The following is a 19,911-nucleotide window of genomic DNA, read 5'->3' as shown; positions in this document are numbered from 1 at the left end:
AGGCTGAAATCTCCACTTGCTCCCTAGATCCGCCCTCCCACTGCCCACGGCCGCCCAGGCACCTCGTAATTCACGGGGCCACGCATTTTCCATGGGGCCAACGTCTACCCCGAGAGGGTGGAAATGGGCTCTCGGGGAAGACGAAGATATTATACCGGCCCGCAGCCTTCCAAAGCACACCCTCCCCTGCAAAAGCTTATTTGTTAGCACTTAATGTCTCTTAATTAAATGTAAATCTAATCTAATCCTTCTCCTTAGGAGGGTGATAATGAAAATCAGGCTGAGAAACAGGGAGCTAGGTCAGGACAGAGCCCATGAGGACCCCACCCCTCTAAACTGGACTCTCCTCAAAAACCCCACCAATCCCTTGTGGCTCCAGCCAAAAACCCAGATTCTTCATTTTCCTTCCCTCCCTGCATATTCTAGAGCAGTCCACCTGACCCCCCTCCCCCCGAAACACACCACAAATCCTCCACTGGCTTCTCTCCCCCAAGACCACCTGAGCCCCAGCCACAGTCTGTCCGCCCACGTTATGCCACGAGCTCCTAACTCGTGCTCCAATTCGGTTTCTGCCTACGCTGCAGACCAGTGTCATGAAAACACGGGTCAGTGATGCCACTTCTCGGTTTTAAACTGTCCATCAACTTTCCATTTCAAAACAAATCCCTGCTGTAACGGTAAACCGGCCTTCTTCCTGCTCCTTCTACCCGAGAGCTTTGTGGCACCTGCTCTCTCTGTCTGGAACATTCTCCCATCTGCCTATCATTTAGAATGCTGCCTCACTGCTGCCCCCGGGAGCCCTCACTGAGGAGCGGTTCTCAGGCAGGCGCCCCAGTCTGTCACAGCCGCCTTTCAAATCTGGGGGATCCTCATCACCACTGGATATACCCCAATTTGCTCCTTTGGGTTTTTTTCTTCTTTAATTTGAAATACACATAAATCGTAGGTGCAGATGTACAGAAAAGTTGTAGAGAGTTCTGGTAGCCACTCCACACTCAGGCTCTTTGGTTGCCGTGGTACATTTGTCTCCGTCAAGCAACTAGCACTGCCTCATTGCTATTCACTAAACCTCACGACTTACTCGGATCTCACCAGTTTCCTCCTAATGTCCTTCTCCTGTTCCAGGATCTCATCTAGAAACCACATCATTTGTAGTCTTCATGTCCCCTCAGGCCCCTGTGGCTGTGACAGCTTCTTGGACTCTTCCCCACCTTTGATGATCTTGACAAGTTTTGAGAAGCCAGTCAGGCACTTTGCAGAAGGTCCCTCAATCTGGGTCCGTCTGTAGTTTTTCTCGTGGTTAGACTCTGGTTTATTAATTTGCTTGTCAGTTTGTTTCTTGTCTGTCCTTTCCCAAATACCCTGAACTCTGATAATTCAGACACCTGGGGCCCCTGGGGGCTGGGTCCGCTCTGCCATGTACTTTCTGTGCCACACCTTTCCCACGCGTGAACAACAACACATGCACATCTCACAAAGCACGCCACGGCGAGACAGCACGGTGAAATTCTCTCCCGTTACGTAGCAGCACGGAATTACACCTGCACCTGCGCCTGAGGACGTCACACTGGGCTAAAGATGTTCCGATGGAGTTAAGACAAGAGCTCCGTCTTTTGTTTATTTGCAACATCTCTCCGTCTTCTATTTCCATGAGGACCAGGGTACTTGCGGAAAAGTCTTCATTCTCACAGACATCAAACTCTTCGCTATTTCCCTTAAGCTACGGTGTGTCGGCTGCAGGCCGGTTATTTGCTTTACAGCATCTTCTGAGATGCTCATTGTAAATAAACCCCTATTACCTCCACTCAGGAGCGAGGAAGCAGAGACTCCGGATTTAATGGAATCGGCTGACACGATGTGGCTACTCTGTGAACCTAGAACCTGAGCCTTGGGCTGATGCCTCCAGCGCCCTTGTGGCCACCCACTGCCTCTTGGTTTCCCTCCTCGAGCAGCCGCCGCGTGGCTGAGGAGTTACAACATTTACTTGAACGTGATGTGCACCAAATGTCTCAGGTGTTCAAGACCCAGAGGAGGAACACTGCACGAGAGTCCAGTGAAGGGATGAAAGCACTGACGTCTGGAACAGAGAGATCTCAGCACGGACGTCTGGACCAGAGAGATCTCAGTGCTGACGTCTGACAAAGAGAGATCTCAGCATCTGGATGAGCGTGAGTGATGAGAGGGACATGACAGGGAGGACGTGGAGGAAGACTGGCCAAGCCGGACAGAGGGAGCACAGGTGCGGACACAGCCAGCGATGGCCACTGTCTGTGGAATGAACACTAAGGTCACCCCAAACAGTTTACGGAAAGTGTAATTTCTGCACACAGGTTGCCAATTAAAAAGTCTGGGGGCGCCTGGGGGGTGCTCAGTCGGTGGAGCTTCTGACTCTGATTTTCGCTCAGGTCATGATCTCACAGTTTTGTGAGTTCGAGCCCTACTGCCAGCGCAGAGCCTGCTGGGATTCTCTCTCTTCCTCTCCAACTCGCACTGTCCCTGTCTCTCTCAAAATAAATAAATAAACTTTAAAAACAATAAAAAACAAAGAGTCTGGGAACTGGCAAACTCGGAAGCTTCACGCTATTTTCATGCTTTATTTGTTCCCTTTCGAGAATTTCCAGAAGGCTGGGCACACCTTTAGATCCCCCTTTATCCCCACATCCATCCAATAACAAGTTTACGTGCAGCTCTGGGGGTAAGAAAAAGACCTGTCCTTGGATAGCTCAACCCTGAAGCAGAAATTGGTTTTCAAGATGAAACCTAGAAATCCAAAGGGAATTACTTTAAAGAAACAAAGGCCCAAGAAAAGTGAAATTCAGCAATGAGGCAGAGCAGGATGTGTTTGTCTACAAGAGACGGCCCAATGCACGTAACAACCTCCTGATAGGACTTAAAGATGTTCTCTGCTAACCTGCAGGGCTCAGTGCACCAAACCACCATAAGCCTCCCATGGCATCCGGACACAATCACAAGTTGATAAATATTCTCTTTCTATGAGCAGCAGAATTAAAAAAAAATTAACGAGAAAAGGAAGCTACATGACAACGTGGCACCTCATGTTTTTGGTTTTGTTTTTTTTTTTGCCTTCCCTTCGTCACAGTGATGCCACACGACCGTGGGTAAAAAGCTCTCTCCTGGACTCCCAGACCTCCCACCTCCCAGCCTCAGGCACACCTTCGCTCTGGGAGTCTGTGATCCTGACTCGTCCCTCACAGAACAAATCAGAAATCCCACCGAATAAAAATAATTCCCCTTAAGTCTAAGCTCAAGACTTTTGACTAGTCCCAAGGCAACCGCTGCAAAATCTGCCTTGAACTTCATCACTGGGGGTCCGGCCACGTCATCCTGCAGAGCTGGTCTTGCATGGAGCCTACCGGAGGCCATTGTGAAGCTACCAGATCCTTCTTCCTCTTTTCCATGCCCAGAACTCCAAAGCGTTCACAGCTCTGGAGGCCTCACTGGGCCCAACCCTGGACACAGACACTGCCACCTGTAGAAAGGACATGTTGTGCAGGGACCTCGGCACACAGATGTGGAAGACCATAGCTCCTCCACTAAAGGAGCACTTCCACGCCCCGCCCCCCCACCCCGGGGACCCGATCACTCGCTGTCCAGGAAAGGTTTTAGGGTCCGACTCCCTCCCCCACCCCCAAAGCTCTGTAAACTAAGCAGGAGCAGCAGGGCGCCTGGGTGGCTCAGCGGGTTAAGTGTCTGACTTCGGCTCAGGTCATCATCTCACAGTTCATGGGTTCGAGCCCCGTGTCGGGCTCTGTGCTGACAGCTCAGAGGTGGAGCCTGTTTTGGATTCTGTGTCTCCTTCACTCTGTGCCCCTCCCCTGCTCGTACTCTGTGTCTCTCTCTCAAAAATAATAAACATTAATTTTCTTTTTAATTAAATAGGAACAGCTACGAGGAGCATTTTCTTGTCAGAGCTGCACGGGCTGAGCAGGGAGACAGGTGCTACCCAGTGAGGACCCCACGGCTCGCAGCACAGAAAGCAAGCTCTCCTTTGGGGGCCTCAGTCGGCAGGGGTCAGGCTTCCTTGGAGTAGCCGTTGTCTGGGGTGGTAGAGAACTCAGGTTCAAGGCCTCCAACAGGCAAAAAGAGGTTGAAGCAGTCAGAGAACATGGGCTTCATTCACCCTGGGAAGACCACAGTGTGAAAAGCACCACAGGGGCCACAGAGAACGATCTCCTGGAACCTCAGACGGGGCACAGCGCTGGGCCCCATCCCCCGGTCACGCTCGGTGCCAGGACCCAGGCTCGGGGCCAAATTGGAGGCTGATACCCTCTCAGGCCAGCAGCCCTGGACGTGCACAGGACTTAAAATATAAAGTCATTCCAGTCCACCCAGGCAGGGTGGGGTCGGGACGCACTGAATCACAAAACGTCACCACAGGACTGATGTCCACCCACTAACGGGGGTCACCGGCACCACAAAGCTCTATGCGGATAGCCCGGCGAGCTGCCCCTCCTGCAAGTGCAGCTCCACGGACAGCGGAGAGAAAGAGGCCAGAGCCTCATGAGCCACCTGCTCTCCAGGCCCCCAAAGCTCGACCCCTAATGCAACAACAGTCCAGTAATAATAGTCATGGGCATGGGGAGGTCATTCCCTCCAGCATCAGTGGATGCCAAGCATCACTTGGCATACATTAACATGAATCTTTCCAGAATGTTAGCATCCCATAGGTGGCCCATGGCGGGGGGGAGGGGACCACTCTCCCACAGCCACCCGACTCCCAAGGGTGTGCTGAAAACAAAGTATGACCCGCCGTAAAGCGGGCGTGCTTCTCCGTCTACAAAGTGAGCCCTTCCTGTGACGCAACCTTAGCAATCTTAGAAAGCTCATCAGGCGATCGCTTTTCCGTCCTGACTCTGGACAGGTGACCATGATGAATAATATACAAAGAAGGGCTACACCACTTCTTCAGGCCCACCATTGAGGACATTTTCTATTAAGTAAGACAAAACAAAAACCACTCCTGCCCCGCCGCCAAGGATGGCATTAAGAAGTTCCCTCAGGGTGCCTGGGTGGCTCAGTCCGTTAAGTGTCTGACTTCGGCTCAGGCCATGATCTCATAGTTCGTGGGTTCGAGCCCTGCATCAGGCTCTGTGCTGACAGCTCGGAGCCTGGAGCCTGCCTCAGATTCTGTGTCTCCCTCTCTCACCCCTCCCCATTTGGGCACATGCGCTCTCTCTCTCTCAAAAACAAATAAACATTTTTTTAAAAATTAGAAAAAAAAAAAAGAAATTCCCTTAGAAACTATAGTCAGGGGAAAGTGGGCCTCCTGTGGAGAAAGACTGCGCCTATCTGATCAGACCCCAAGAAGGCTGGAACTCACAGTGTCCCTCATTTGTCTGGGCTTGGCAAGGCTTGGGAGAGAATGGGCTGCTTTACAACGTGCCGGGTTCCCAGGGGTTCCCTCTGGCCCCTTCTACCCACAAAGATCCCCATCTCACTACACGATTACTCTGAGGTTACTTTTTAGGTGCTGTCTTGTTACGTACGGTTTCCTGTAACTTGAAAACCACCCCAAATCCATCCGACAGGTAGAATAGAAATAACAAGTGGGACATTTCCCTTCTCTCCCATTTTCCTCGCCATGAGAAACTCACTTCGAGATGCACTGTATGTGAGGGACCTTAAGGTCCAAGAGAGAAAACCTGTTTGACAAATACCGCTCAGAAGAGCCGGGCCCCCATAAATGACACGCAGACCATGTTTACCCTCAGGGTATCTCATAAAAGAGGAGCACTCCATTCTCTTTAAACCAAGCTTAATTCTTAGGTTTAGTACCAAAAATAAACAAATCGATCCAATATTCAGCTAGACTCCTCCATTCAATGCCCAGATCATCCGCAGGTGAGTGGCGAATTAAAAATACCTTCCGCACAATAAACTGCAGCATCAGACGGGGATGAGATGGCCTTTTACTTTAGTCAAGCAATAACATTCCGTTTGAAGAATCAAATCAGATTTCTGACCCCTTCATCCCCCGGAGGGCGGGGAAAGCAGCCAGGAGGCCAGCTGCCACGTGGAAGGGACGGGGGGGGGGGGGGCGGGGGGGGGGGAGCGGTCCCAGGGAGAGAGCCCTGACTGCCACCTGTCAAATGCGACCACTGCAGTCAGGACCAAGATGAGGAAAATGCCCCGAAGAAACCCTAACTGGGAAGTATTTATGGCTTAGCTTCCATCAAAGGAGTACAGCCTGATGAAACACTCCCCCACCTTTTCAGAACATACATCCCATCCCGCTGTAGCACAGCAGAGGAACTCAATCTGACCATTTAGGACTTTCTAGCTCTTGCCGGAAACCTCAGGGTTTTGCCCCCCTGAACACAATGCATCAGGAGAGAAGACAGGCTGTCAAGAATCACAGAAAAGGAGAGATAGAGAGGCGCCCTCTAACCTACTCTCCCAGGCCTCTGAATCCCAAGCAGCCCCATGTTAGTGAGGCGAGGGCAACGCATCAGACAGACTGGGGGAGAGAGCTTTCCTGCTATGAAAAATAGATTGCGTGCTAAGAAAACTGTCAAGGGCTAAAGAGCTGCCCAAACGGCCGGACAGCTCAAGCACTCTCCCCTGCTGGGGATGGTTAATATTTATATTCACAAATATTCACACTTAGCACTGTCTGTCCCTCGTCCAGGCCCCGTGTATCCATGACATGGGAGTTGAGGGGCACCGGGTCTTAAGCACGGAGAACAGCTCGGGCCATCTCTGATACAGCAACGTGGGAAGAGGCTTTCCGTCGAGGGCTTTTGTTTTGAGCCATTAGAATCCAGTGAACTGAAAAGACCAAGCTGTCAGTGTTCATTTTCTTCCTAAATCAACCAAACTGTAGACTAACACAAAATATTTCACTTTACAATATAATTTGTATCTTCAATTTCTTTGCAGCTCTGGGAATTTGACAGGTACAGTATTAAGTAAAAACCCTCCTGTGAAGTCTTATTGGAAAGGTCAACATGAAACAGCAGACAGCAATCTCCCTGCTGTTTAGCGACGCCCGCACATAGGTACGAACGTGGATCACCCTCGCCCATAAGTTTAGAACAACTCTCAGTTAAGGAAATTCACTAGCTAACAGATCCCTAAGATAATAAAAAGTACCATTTTTCATTTTCATGAAAAACACAACTGAAATTATCTCTTGGTGGGATTATTTCTTTCTGGAATGATTTCTTTGTGGACACAAATATAAAATGGGTAACTGCATTGTATTCCTGGAAAAGCACTGCTACAAAAATGTGTCATGTACTTTTATCGGTTGACTTTGTAAGAAAAAACATTTCCCATCGACATTCTTTCAGTTAGGCAGCTACTCTTTGTTGAGCACCTGCTATGCGCCAGGCAGGGTCACTGGGCATTGACCAGCCATCATAGTGACAAGGAGGGATTTCTCCCAAGCAGCATCAAAGATTCAAGCGCCAATGTGTAGAATTCCATGAGAAAAGAACAAGGGACACATAAAAGCATCTTGTATGAGCAAAAGTGTAGAGAAGATGCCACAATCCTATTGACATTTTGATTCTATGCAGAAATTATACTAAATATTATTATCATATCTTGGGGCACCTGGGTGGCTCAGTTGGTTGAGTGTCCGACTCTTGATTTCAGCTCAGGTCATGATCCCAGGGTTGTGGGATCGAGCCCAGTGTTGGGCTCAGTGCTAAGAGTGGAGCCTGCTTAAGATTCTCTCTCTCTCTCTCTCTCTCTCTCTCTCTCTCTCTCTCTCTCTCACTCTCTGCTTCTCACCCTGCTCACATGCTCTCTCTCTAAAATTAAAAACAATTAATAAAAAGATGAAAAATATTATTATCATTTTTTAATAAATCTGAAAATATATTCCATATGTGATTTTTAAACAATTTAAGTGGTGGAATAATAATAAAATTATTAGTCAATTTTATTTCTGATCCCATGTCTAGAAAATAGCAGGAGTTTGGTAGTTAATGGTGTGATTCCATGTTCCGTCTTCAAGATAATCTTATTTCAGGAACTGTATTTCATGGAGCTTCTATACAGACAGAATCTACAATACCAGGCAGCAGGCTCCCTTAGTATCTGGACAGTCACCATGTTGGTTACAACCAATTCGCCAGCAGGAAGTCCACTCAGTTTCTTTCCGCAAGAGTCATTGAAGATTTTTTCCAAAGGAAAAAATATTTAAAATGAAAATGTTTAATGTCAACCAAGAAAACCACTACTGAGAGAGAGAGAAAGGGATGCCTGGGTGGTTCAGTCAAGCGTCCGACTTCAGCTCAGGTCATAATCTCGCGGTTTGTGGGTTCTAGCCCCGCGTCGGGCTCTGTGCTGACAGCTCGGAGCCTGGAGCCTGCTTCGGATTCTGTGTCTCCCTCTCTCTCTGCCCCTCCCCCTCCCTCCCTCCCCCTCTCTCTCTCTCTCTCCCAAATATAAGTAAACATTTTTTAAAAAAAAACTTAAAAAAAAAAAAGGGAGAGAGAGAGAGAGAGAGAGAGAGAGAAAGAAAACACATAGCAGTAACTGAATAGGAAAACATATCTGCAACACACATAAGGTTCTTATCCTGCAAGCAGAGAAGGCAAGTGAGGTAAGGACTAAACATTCAAAAATAACTGGTTAATATCCAAAATACATATAAAAAACTCACATAACGCAATTGCAAAAACAAAACCGGTTAAAAAATGGGCATTTTTCCAGAGAGACATTTTCCCAAAGAAGACAGACAGATGGTCAACAAGCCTATGAAAAGATGCTCAACATCACTCATCATCAGGGACGTGCAAATCAAACTACAGTAAAATATCACCTCGCACCTGTTAAAATAGAAATTATCAACACTATAAGAGATAAATATTGGTGAGTTTGTGGAGAAAAGGAAACCCTTGTGTATGACTATTGGGAATGTAAACTGGTGTAGTCACTGTGGAAAACAGTATGGAGATTCTTCCAAAAAAAAAAAAAATTGAACTAGCACATAATGGACCAAGTCTCCTTCCAGGGAGATTTCCAAAGGAAACTCAAACACTATCTTAAAAAGATATCTGCACTCCCACGTTCACTGCACCATTATTTACAAAGACCAAAACACAGAAACAACCTATGTGTCCATAGATGGATAAATGGATGAAGAACATGGGATGCAGATAGAGATAATGGAGAATCATTCAGCCACAAAAGGATGAAATCTCACCATTTGTGACAACATGGGTGGACCTTGAGGGCATTATGCTAAGTGAAATATGTCAGACAAAGAAAAGACAAACACTGGTGTAATCTCACTTATATGTGGAATCCTATTTATTTATAATTTATAATATTATACTTATGTATAATGTTTTATAAAAGACACATACACAAACTCCCCCAGAAGAGACACTTGCTAATAGTCTCTACACATGTCCTACAGGCCAGCCATTAGGACGGGCGGGATGGATCTAAATTCATGTCAGTAGGGCTGGACTCTCTACACCCTTCTTGCTCCCATGGCCATGTGAGCCTGGACCACGCCCACAGAGATTTGCCATAAAGCTGGAGCACTGCCAGGGCATCTTGGAGAAAAATGCCTCCAATTCACAGGCACCACCTGAATACGTGAAAGGTCAGCCCTGGCGTCCTCAGAGGATGGCCCCTAGGGTTCATTCTAAGGGATGCTGTCTTTGCTGGGGTCATGCAACAGGAAAAGGTGGCGAAGAAATGTGCAAATAAAGAGAAGAGGGTCACTGCAATCAATCACATATATTACTATTAATTACTTGACATCACAGAGATTCAGTTTTTTCCACCTATAAAATGGGGTTTTCAACATTTTGAGTTGAGTGATTCTTTAAAGGGGGCTATCCTGTACATGGAAGGACGTTTAGCAGTATCCCAGGAGTCTAGATGTCAGCAGCCTTCATTTCCCGAGCCGCGACAACAAAAATGTGCCTGGACACTGCCATGTCCCCTGGGCGGGGCCAAATCCCCCGTGGCTGAGAACCACGGAAAAGGTGCCAAAGACCATGTTGGCATCTCACCAGGCATTCAATCCACATCGGCTGCCGCCTCCCTCCCATCCTAGACTTGAAATAAAAGCGTAACAGCACAGGGTCTTACACTGCACATGATTTTTTCGAAGTCCCGGTACCACTGGAGGTGAACGTTTAGGACAAAGGGATCTGGAGGGTGACCTTAATAAAACGTATTTCCTCCATTTTGTCATGCGCATTGCAAGAAATTTCATGTATCAAACAGAGAGTGTGCTTGGCATCATTTCTCGTGAAGTGAAGTACCTCCTCCAGGATTAAGTGCCAGCAGACGGACTCATCAACGCCAGCCACGAGCTCACAGCAAGGTGTGCAGTGTCTCTGAGAATTCTTCAGCAGACTTTGCCCTTTCAAAACTTTCCTCTGAAACGAGCTTCCCTCAATAAGAGTCCCGGCTAAGGGCTCTTCATCACTGCCATGCCTTTGAAGAGTAGCTTGAGTTCTCATCTCTGAATTAAATAAAGAGGCAATTTGAATAAAACCCAACTGTATAAAAGATCTGCGTTATGTGTGATAAATTGGTTATACAGAACGAGGTAAAATCTGGAATTATTTGTTTTCAGGCCAAGCTTAATTATTAAGCACAGAGCAAAAGCACGCATACCGTTGGATAACTATGTGGAAAGTACCAAAATAATTTATGAAAATGCCATAAAGGATACATGGAACTGCAAACTGGTGGCAAAGTACCGCATGGGTGGGGGTCTAAGTCCTGCTCAGAGATCCAAGGTGCCCTTACTAGATCTGAATCAACATCCGTCTTGAAATCCCAGGGCTTCACGGTGGCCAGCCGAGCCCCAGAGAAACATCTCCCGTGTTTCCCCAGGAGACCAGCCAGAACCGTGCTCAGGGATAGCCCCGGCTGGCCCAACCAAGGAGGCAGGCCTGTGCCTTCACCGTCTACAAACTGGGGTCTGAGCAGCAAGACGTCTCAGGTGAGGCCAATTTCCTTGGAGAAGCACACAAGTTCAAAGACCGATATTATTAAGTGTGAGAGCTGGGTGCAATGTGGGCATGCTGAGCTCCGGGGAAATTTTCATTCCAGAATGTTCTCATTATACTGACGTCGAATTCCTCTTTCTTCCACCGAAAAACAATACTTATTTATTTATTTTTTTTCCTGCGGTCTTCAGCAAGTTGTGTGGTGACAGTGTTTCTGTCAACGGCCTGAAACTGTATACAGTTTCAAAGGGAAAAAGGATTCTGAGGTGTGCTTAAAATCTTCAAGACGTTGGATATGCAAAGCCTCGGTAGGAAACTGGTAAATTTAAAAAATAAATTAAATTAAAAGTAACAACATCAACTAAAACCTCAGGCTTCAAAGGAAGTAAAAAGATGTTGAGGAGAAATAATCCAAGAGTCTCCGGAGCCCCAAATGCTTTATATCCATGCTTTTAACTTGCACAAAGATTTCAGCTGCGTGTCCTTTCACGGGAGAGGTGTTTCCTGAGCAGGAGATTGAGCAGGAAAACACAGTCCTCCCAGACTGGGCCGTTTTCAGCTATCGCTGTTGTCAGGGCCCCTGAGGCAGATCCCCAGTGAGTGGGGACCCCCCACCTCGCTTTCTCTCACCCTAAGGCAAGTGGCACGTTTCCTCTGCTCTGAGCCCAGGGCACAGTGTGGACAAGGACAAAAATTCTTCCACAGCAATGAAACGAAATGGCACTGTACCTGCAAACAGCCTACCGTGCAAATTTGCTTTCTGAGCATTATCATGATTTATCCTTAAGAAGCCTGGCATCTCAAAGGTAGAATACCTTTCTAAGGCTTAAGGCCCTTTCCTGTCCTGACTATACGCCAGATTAATTTTGGCAGAAACATCCATGAGCTTGCCATCTTGGACTCTGATACATCTGATGGATACTACTTATGAGTGGGGAAATGTGCTGCGTTTAAAAGGAGAGAAATGGCTACGTTATAAAAATGTGCATGGGAAATTTACCCCACGAAGGAGCCACACGCAAGTATGCGTGTGTGAATATGTGATGTGCACAATCAGGGTGGTGGAAACATACTACGTTGTATTCATGCATTGAGGCTAACAAATCCCGGTCAAAAGACGCCTGAATCATGGAGGAGAGAAGAAGGCGTAGAAGAGGCCACACAGAAATGCACTAACACCGTAGGCCAAAGAAAGGTGGTCAAAAACAGATGGTAAAAACATCGGCCTGGACTGTTCTGGGACAGTCTCCACATGGCCATGATTGAAACTAGGGCTTTGACGCATGAAGGAAGTAGCAATAATGATCTCACAAATTCTGAGATGAGATACAATTTCAGGGTTGCGGGGCGCCTGGGTGGCTCAGTCGGTTAAGCGACCGACCTCGGCTCAGGTCACGATCTCACGGTTTGTGAGTCTGAGCCCCGCGTCGGGCTCTGTGCTGACAGCTCGGAGCCTGGAGCCTGCTTCTGATTCTATGTCTCCCTCTCTCTGCACCTCCCCTGCTCGTGTTCTGTCTCTCTCTGACTCTCAAAAAAATCAATAAATGTTAATAAAAAAAAATTTTTTTTTAAATTTCAGGGTTGCTAAGGACAAATATTAGATTAAATGGATTCCAGATATAGTAAAACCAGACCATCACTTCTGACTGATGGTCTTTAATGTTTAAACGGTCGACAACTAGACAATGCTCTATTTGGCAAGTTAGCAAAACCCACTCGTTTGACAAGCTAGTCTTTCAGACAGGTCCAATTATGACCAGGCTCTGTTACAGCCAGTAGATTCCAACTGGCAATATCCTAAGCATTTCAAAATTGAAATGACCATCTCTTCCCTTTTCTGTGAGCAGAATTTTGACTTCCCAACCGATTCCTTAACTGTGATGTTCTCTTGTTTGATATGTCATTTAAGGATCTGTAACATATATCATCAGTCTCCGCTGACAAATTGGCAAGGAACTTTTTTATCATCCAGCGAGAATTTTGCAAACCATTATCTTTGCTTTGTCTTCCAGGTAGCTTCAAGTTGCTCGGCTTCTAGAGAGCTTCATGTTTTCTCTGTGGTTTTACATGTTCTATTTTATATTCGGGGCCTACGAATCGCTACTTGTAAAACAGACCAAGTCCTGTCTGAAAGTGGGTAGGATATAAACCACAAGTCATAAATATAATCTCCTTTTGGCCCCAGCTTAGAGCGAGAAGCACAAGACACAGAAACTGTGCTAATCTTCAGGAATGTTTCAAAACGATGGATAATCGCTGTTGCAAGGTAGGAGTATTCTGAGGAAGTAAACCTGTTGGTTTTATTCCTTTTTCATCTTGAGAGAGGGACACAAACAACAAGGCCTAGTGAGAATCCGAACCAGGGGAGTTGAATTTGTTTTTAGCTCTGTTGCCAAGACTGAATGGTTGACAAACGTAGAAAGGGTTTTGTACCATGTTCTGCTCTCAATATGAGTTAGAAAGTCTAATTCTAAAAATCTACTGCTCTTTTTCTCACCCAGTATAGTGTAGAAGTGTCTTTCTCAAGTGACATTATGGCGGTTAATAACAGATGCTTTCTTCAAGGTGAAAAAGAGATTCGGTGAAACCAGCGAGTAGACTCAATGCCTACTCGATCACTCCTACGCCTTAAAATTCGAGTCAGGGATTTTTAGTGTACAAACACCCTCTATGACAAATCCAAGTCCTAAGACTAGAAGAAAGACATGGAAGCTCAACCAAGTGGTCACGTTTCCGCTAGCAACCAAGGAGAACTCTTCAAGAGTCGCAACGTGAGTCCTCAACATTAGACTACGCTGCCCACCCTGCGAAGCTTAACTCTGAAAAAGCTGGCTAATGTGAGTTCAAGGATGGATACCAGCACTTCGAGACTCAGGTGAAGGTCTCTGCTTCCAATACAGCCTCAGATCTTACACGGAGACTTAGCCTTTACCTCCCTCCGGGAGGATTTTAAAGCACTTCTGGATAACAGGCAAGCACATTTCTACTATCTGAACTGTGCTTATCTTAAATGTCACCTTGCCATCTGGCACTGTCTGATCCTACAGCGGAGCTCTAACGTCAGGCCACCACCAGTCAGTTGCTATCCACAACACGGCGACCGAGCAACTCCTGTCCTTGGGACATTCATTGTGTCTTCTAACTTCCTTGGTTTTGGAGTTGTTGCACCAGAACTGACGGGCACCATCTTTAATTACATTTAAGAAGCCCCAGGTGTTGAGATGGTGCCTTTGCAGATGCAAAGCTGAACAAGCACACAAATATTTAGGAGACCGCAGGGGTTGAGTTTGTCCATTTCTAAGCTGGGGATGGTAAAACCGCGTGTCCAGCTGTACCATTAATATTTTAATACGGACTCCTGAAAGCTTCTGGGCATCACGGCTCATCCTGTGGAGGCAAAGAAGCCTCTGATACATGCCAAGCAGAGGAAGAGCAGGGAAGTCTCGCAACACAGAAGGTATCGAGCTATTAAGTTACAGATTTTTTAAAAAGGCAGATAACGGCATAGAAACAATGCTATGTGGCATCTACGTAACTTCTATAGGAAATGATCTTACTGCACTATTAATGACCTTTTATTCTTCTAGAAGTTTACAACAGGACTCCAGTAGTAAATGATATCCTCCTTAACAGCATACACTTTTCATGGCGACAAAAGCTGAGTAAGAATGTTTTGACTTCCAGGCTTAACATTCACTTAGATACGTAGGAAATCTTGCAGGAAAGTCCCACTCGAAGGACACCAGGGTTAAAAACAACACTCTCTTTGAAAGACAGGAAACATACTCAGGGTAGCAGGGTGGTTTAGAGGGTGTGCTCGGGATTTAAATACTGGCCCCATCAATTCCCAGCTGTGCGTCTTTTGGCAAGTTACCCAAGCTTTATGCTTCGATTTCCGCATCTGTAAAATGGGCATAAAAACCCAGCCGTCTCAGAGCGCTGCCGTGGGTTTTACGGCCATGAGTACCGCATGTCCCCACAGCGGCGCCTGGCACGTAGAAAGCAGCTAAATACTCATCTTGAGTCTTAGGGGGCAAACACGGAACACATCACAAAGAAGGACTGCATTCAATAAGAAAATGAAATAAGCGCTTCATTCTGAAGCTGGCATTTAAACCCAAAGTTAAAGAAAACTGCAGGGTCACTAAAGCAGATGTCTTGAGATAAAAGTTTTAAGTTCTAGCGAGTTGGTGGCACAGAAGTAATACCTTTCCTTCCAAAACCCAACTGATTCAGCTTCTAAAAACTGACACTGTTTACTCAACAGAGGGGGCAGCATTTGGGGCAGTGGGAAGATTCCAGGATGAAGATTACGATCATTGCTGCCCAAACTTTGACCGAAACGCCTCCGTTGTGGCTTATGCCTCTCTGTACGTGTTGGCTTCGGAATGTGCTCCTGGGGAAGGCGGCAGTGTGAGACGGACCTGGATGGATTTGAGCCTCTCACAGCCAGAATCTCCGCAAATCAAGGAGATTTTACTTGGTACCAACACTCCTCCGTGAACGTGTCCATATACACACGTGCGTGCCCATACACACACACCACGTGTATACTTACACACACACAAACGCTGCTCATCCTTGGAAAGCGCTGCCAGAGGAAACGCTGTCGGCTGGATGGCCTGGTGTCACAGTGCTAGGATTTTAGATTAGACCATCGTGTACAACATTTGATGTGCAACATGAGTCAGACCATAGGGATTTTATACTCAGTGTGTCCCCTGTCGAGATGTCCTTTGGGGCTACAGCCTACGTGCACCCTGAACAAGATAAAAGGATGGGCTTCCCGCTCTAGACTTTAATTCTTTTTTTTTAATTTATTATTTATTTTGAGAGAGAGAAAGAGAGAGAGAGAGAAAGGGTTAGAGAGAGAGAATCCCAAGTAGGCTCCGTGCCATCCGCTCAAGAGCCTGATGCGGGGCTTGAACTCATGAAGCGTGAGATCATGACCTGAGCCGAGATCAAGAGTTGGACGCTTAATCGACTGAGCCACCCAGGCGCCCCCAGACTTTAATTCTCTTATCACCTACACAAGACTTTATGCCCCAAAGTGTCCATCACATCCCTTGCTATGAGGACACAGCACCCTATGGCTTCTCCCTCACAGATATTCCTTGCCCCCCAAACAAGACTCTCCTCCTATGGCGAGATGCAAAGGCTTGGGTCTGAGATGCCACCACACACCTGCATCTCTGTCATGAGGCTGGGCCCTGTGGAGGTGCCCTAGTGAGTAAGGACACAGGGACAAGGCTAGACTGATGTACAGGGAGCATGTGATTCCAGAGGCCACAGGTCAAGCCACCTTCTCACTGTAGAAATAATAGAACATGTCGGGAGAAGCTGGACAGAATATCCAGAGAAGGAAACCCTAAACAAGTGCCCCTCACTTGGAACCAAAGACCACATGGCTTTCACCCGCATGTGGCTCTGGGGTAATGCTCCCAGACTTCAGGGCTGGCAGCAGGAGACAGATGGCGGAGTGGTGGGAAGAGGGAACAATGCAATCTTCATGCTAAAACTGAAAACAGACTCTCACTCATCATAGAGTAGCATAAATCAATACAGTGTGGCCACACCTTCCTTGACAGTTTACCCCGTGGGACCCCTGGGATCAGAGGCACCGAATCAAACAATTTTGGGGCATGAATCACATCTGACCTTTGAGGGGGCACTGCCCCCTCCCCTGCCCCGGGTGTAGAATGCCTAGGCTGGGTGCCAGGCCACGGCCACTCTGTAGGAGAGACGCAGGTCAAGTTCACGTGTGGGGTCACAAGGTGGAGAGCAGAGTCCGCACCCACCAGCTCCCGCACTCTGCGCAGGGGCCTGCCTGTGGTTCTGTTCAGCAAGAGACCCAGGTCTACGGTTTTTTCAATGACATGGCAAGCCACTGTTTGTTGCATCAGGGAAAAGGCAAATCAAAACCACGATGAGACACACAACACATCTATCACAAGGGCTAAAACGAAAAATAGCGAGGACAGCAAATGCTGGCAAGGATGCAGAAACACTGGATCGTTCTTACATCGCTTGTGAGAACGTAAAATGGTACAGCTATCGCCTGGCAGCTTCTATAAAATTAAACATGTAGTTACCATACAACCCAGCGTACCTACCCCAGGGCATTTACGCCCGAGAAATGAACTTATGTTCACACACAAATCTGTACATGAATGTGCATAGCAGCTTTATCCATAGTAGCCCCAAACTGGCAAGCACCCAGACGTCCTTCGTCAGATGAATGGTTAAACCATCTGTGGTCCATCCATACCCTGCAAGGCCACCAGACAAAGAAAAGGAAGAAACTATCGATATGCCCAACAGCCTATGTGAATCTCCAGGGAATTAAGCGGAGTGAAAAAAGTCCATCCTAGAAATGTTACATTCGGTAGAATTCCATTTATGTATCACATTGGAAATGCCAAAATTTTAGAAGTGGAGAAAATATGAGTGGCTGCCCGGGTTTAGGGAGGGGGGAGGGGGAGGGGCGAGAAGGATGTGTTATCGATGGGCAATAAGAGGGACCCCTTGTGCTGGTGGATTCAAGAACAGGAGCGGAGGACACACACAAGTACAATGGGAATATCGGTGTAACACTGGTGAATCCTATCCATGCCGACTCCCTGGGAGCAGAATCGTGCGATAGTCTTGGAAAACGTTATCATCGAGGGAACCTGGCTTTGGAAAGTATACACAAGATCTCTCTGTATTTCTTTTTACAACCGCACTGCCTATGAATCTATAACTATCTCCATAAAAAATGCAATAAGAAATAAGGGGGGGAAAAAAAAGGAGGTCGGGGGAATTTCTTCCAGAAATCACATGTGATTGAGAACCCAATGATCATTGCTGGTGCTTACAGGAAGTAGAGAACACAAGAGCTGGAACGTTAACCAACAGCCTTCACAGCGAAATGATAAACCGGGCACAGGATTAATATTTAATAAGTATGAAGAAAATGCTCACTCTTTAAAGCTGAAATGAGAAAATGCAAAGACCTTTCAAAAACCTCGACAGGGTGAGAAACACTTGGGCTAATAAACACATGTGATTAAAATACGACGGCAAATGGATGGCAAGAGATAGACAAAGGTCGCCTCTGACGAAGGCTAAGGAGGGGTTAGGGCTCAACTCCCTCTTTCCCCAGGGGGAAAAAGCCCCGCATCGGCACAAGGAAATCACCCCATCTCCAGGTCCGTTTCTCCAAATAATTGTCTGCACCGCAGAATGGGGAGGATGTGTCCTTTGTAGGAGAGCCCCCATGGTATCCAGGCAACACCACTGTGCCCACCAGATGTGAATTAGGCACCTTGTAAAAGGTGACAGCTTTCCTCCCGGTACTTACTTATTCTGCATCATGTTCATTATCACCCAGTCGAAAGGGTAGACGTTCTTCCCAATGAGGTTCTTAAACATGATGAATGTTTCCATCAGGAAATCCTGAAATAAAAAACAGAACACTGAAACAGCCCACCAAGAGAAAGGAGAAAACCAATCCCCCCTTGAATAATTACAGTATAAATGACTTCATTTTTTTTTTTTTTGGCTGAACGAAAACAATCTAAAAAGTAATGAAGATGTATTTCACAGGAGCTGTGCCTTACTTCTACTTTTCTGTTTGCCTGAGCACCTCCTGTCTGCGATCACGTTTTCAGGGATGTATTCAGAAACAGCACCCGGGTACATCTAATGGTCATAAGGAGTAGATTTTCAGGTTACCCATATGCATTCTTTCTGCTTGCAGGGAAACAGATATTTTGCAAGCATCACATGCGGGCTGTAGCTATTTGTTCTGTTTACTCTAAATCCATTTTTCATTACGAACAGGGCCCATCAGGTGGAATACGGGGTATTAACATCCATTCCTTGTTTTTAATGTAACTTAACAAGGAAAAGGCTCGGGTGGGAACTCCCGACCACCTGCACCTGTTCAGCTCGCCATGACCCTCTGAGCATCTACGCGGTAGCGTGGTCACTTTCATCTGGCAGCTACGACCCCACATGCTACTCAGCGATTCTTGTGCTGTCTTGGGCACGATTCTTTGCTCTTCACGGGGCATGCCCTGCCCTGCTACCCTGCTTCCACGCTAAGACTGCTCCTGGCATCAGGAAGGGACACCCCTTTTCCTGGGGGCTCCGGCCTGTGCCTGTCAGAAGTAGCAGAATTTCATGAGCCTGACAGCTTGGCACTTGTTCCGAGCTGACTGGAACAAAACTAGCATTTATCCTCAAAAGCACACGGCCCCAGGAGCGTGCATGCTCCCTCAAGGTCCGGGGTGGGCAGGGGAAAAGCAACAGAGCCTTCTCTTAGAAAAATGAGGCCGTGGTCAGAGATTGCCCAGTGAGTGGCTGTGTGTCATTTATTTAATCTACGGAACCATAAGGAGGTGCAACGGCCGTGAGGACTCAGGCGACGAACGGAAGGAAGGAAGTTAAACGGCCAGGAACGCGATTCTTAGCAAAGTTCGAAACAGGCGGTTCTCGCCAATAGGTACAAGCTCCATTTGACAGAATCAATAAGCTGATGTGCAAAGTTAAATACTTTCACGGCAACCTTAACGGCAATGTCGGGCTCTGGTAAGTCGTGCCTGCGGTGGGCCCCCCACCATGACTGAGACCTCAGGGAGCAACTGTGATCCCTTCCCCCTTTTTACAACAGGGGCCCCCAGTCGAAGAGAGGTACGGGACGTAGCCAAAGTCAAGAGAGAAGAGGCATCCCGACGTCCTCCAGACCCTGCTCACACGAGCTCGGACCACCAGGGGTGCTCCGGGCAACCCAGACACAACGCACAGCACCTCTCCCCCGGTCAATGACCGCCATGCAGACCTCACCACTTAAGTTTCCCCGCTTTGCCAAGACTTTCACATTTTAATGACCAGGTTGCACATTTGGCCGGCTGGGTGCCATAATTTAGCCACATCTCTATTTGCATAAAATTGCTGGCTTTCTTGCTGATCACTC

The 19,911-nt window shown here is 47.2% G+C and overlaps 1 protein-coding gene across 2 annotated transcripts in view; it reads right to left on the bottom strand.

Moving 5' to 3' along the window:
- The window catches only part of DOCK1 (dedicator of cytokinesis 1), a 525,941-nt gene that overhangs the window by 169,256 nt on the left and 336,774 nt on the right, over nt 1-19,911 (bottom strand). For both annotated transcript variants that reach the window (XM_047073604.1, XM_047073605.1), the window contains exon 29: nt 18,295-18,389. In XM_047073604.1, coding sequence (XP_046929560.1) covers nt 18,295-18,389 — 95 coding nt within the window. The remainder of the gene's footprint in view (nt 1-18,294; nt 18,390-19,911) is intronic.

The sequence above is a fragment of the Lynx rufus genome, unplaced genomic scaffold, assembly GCF_022079265.1.
Source record: "Lynx rufus isolate CCGP_SWC_20201006 ecotype Redwood Valley unplaced genomic scaffold, mLynRuf1.p SCAF_11, whole genome shotgun sequence".
Classification (NCBI taxonomy): domain Eukaryota; kingdom Metazoa; phylum Chordata; class Mammalia; order Carnivora; family Felidae; genus Lynx; species Lynx rufus.
The sequence above is the reverse complement of the archived record's forward strand: the minus strand, read 5'-3'. Positions and strand labels throughout refer to the sequence as shown.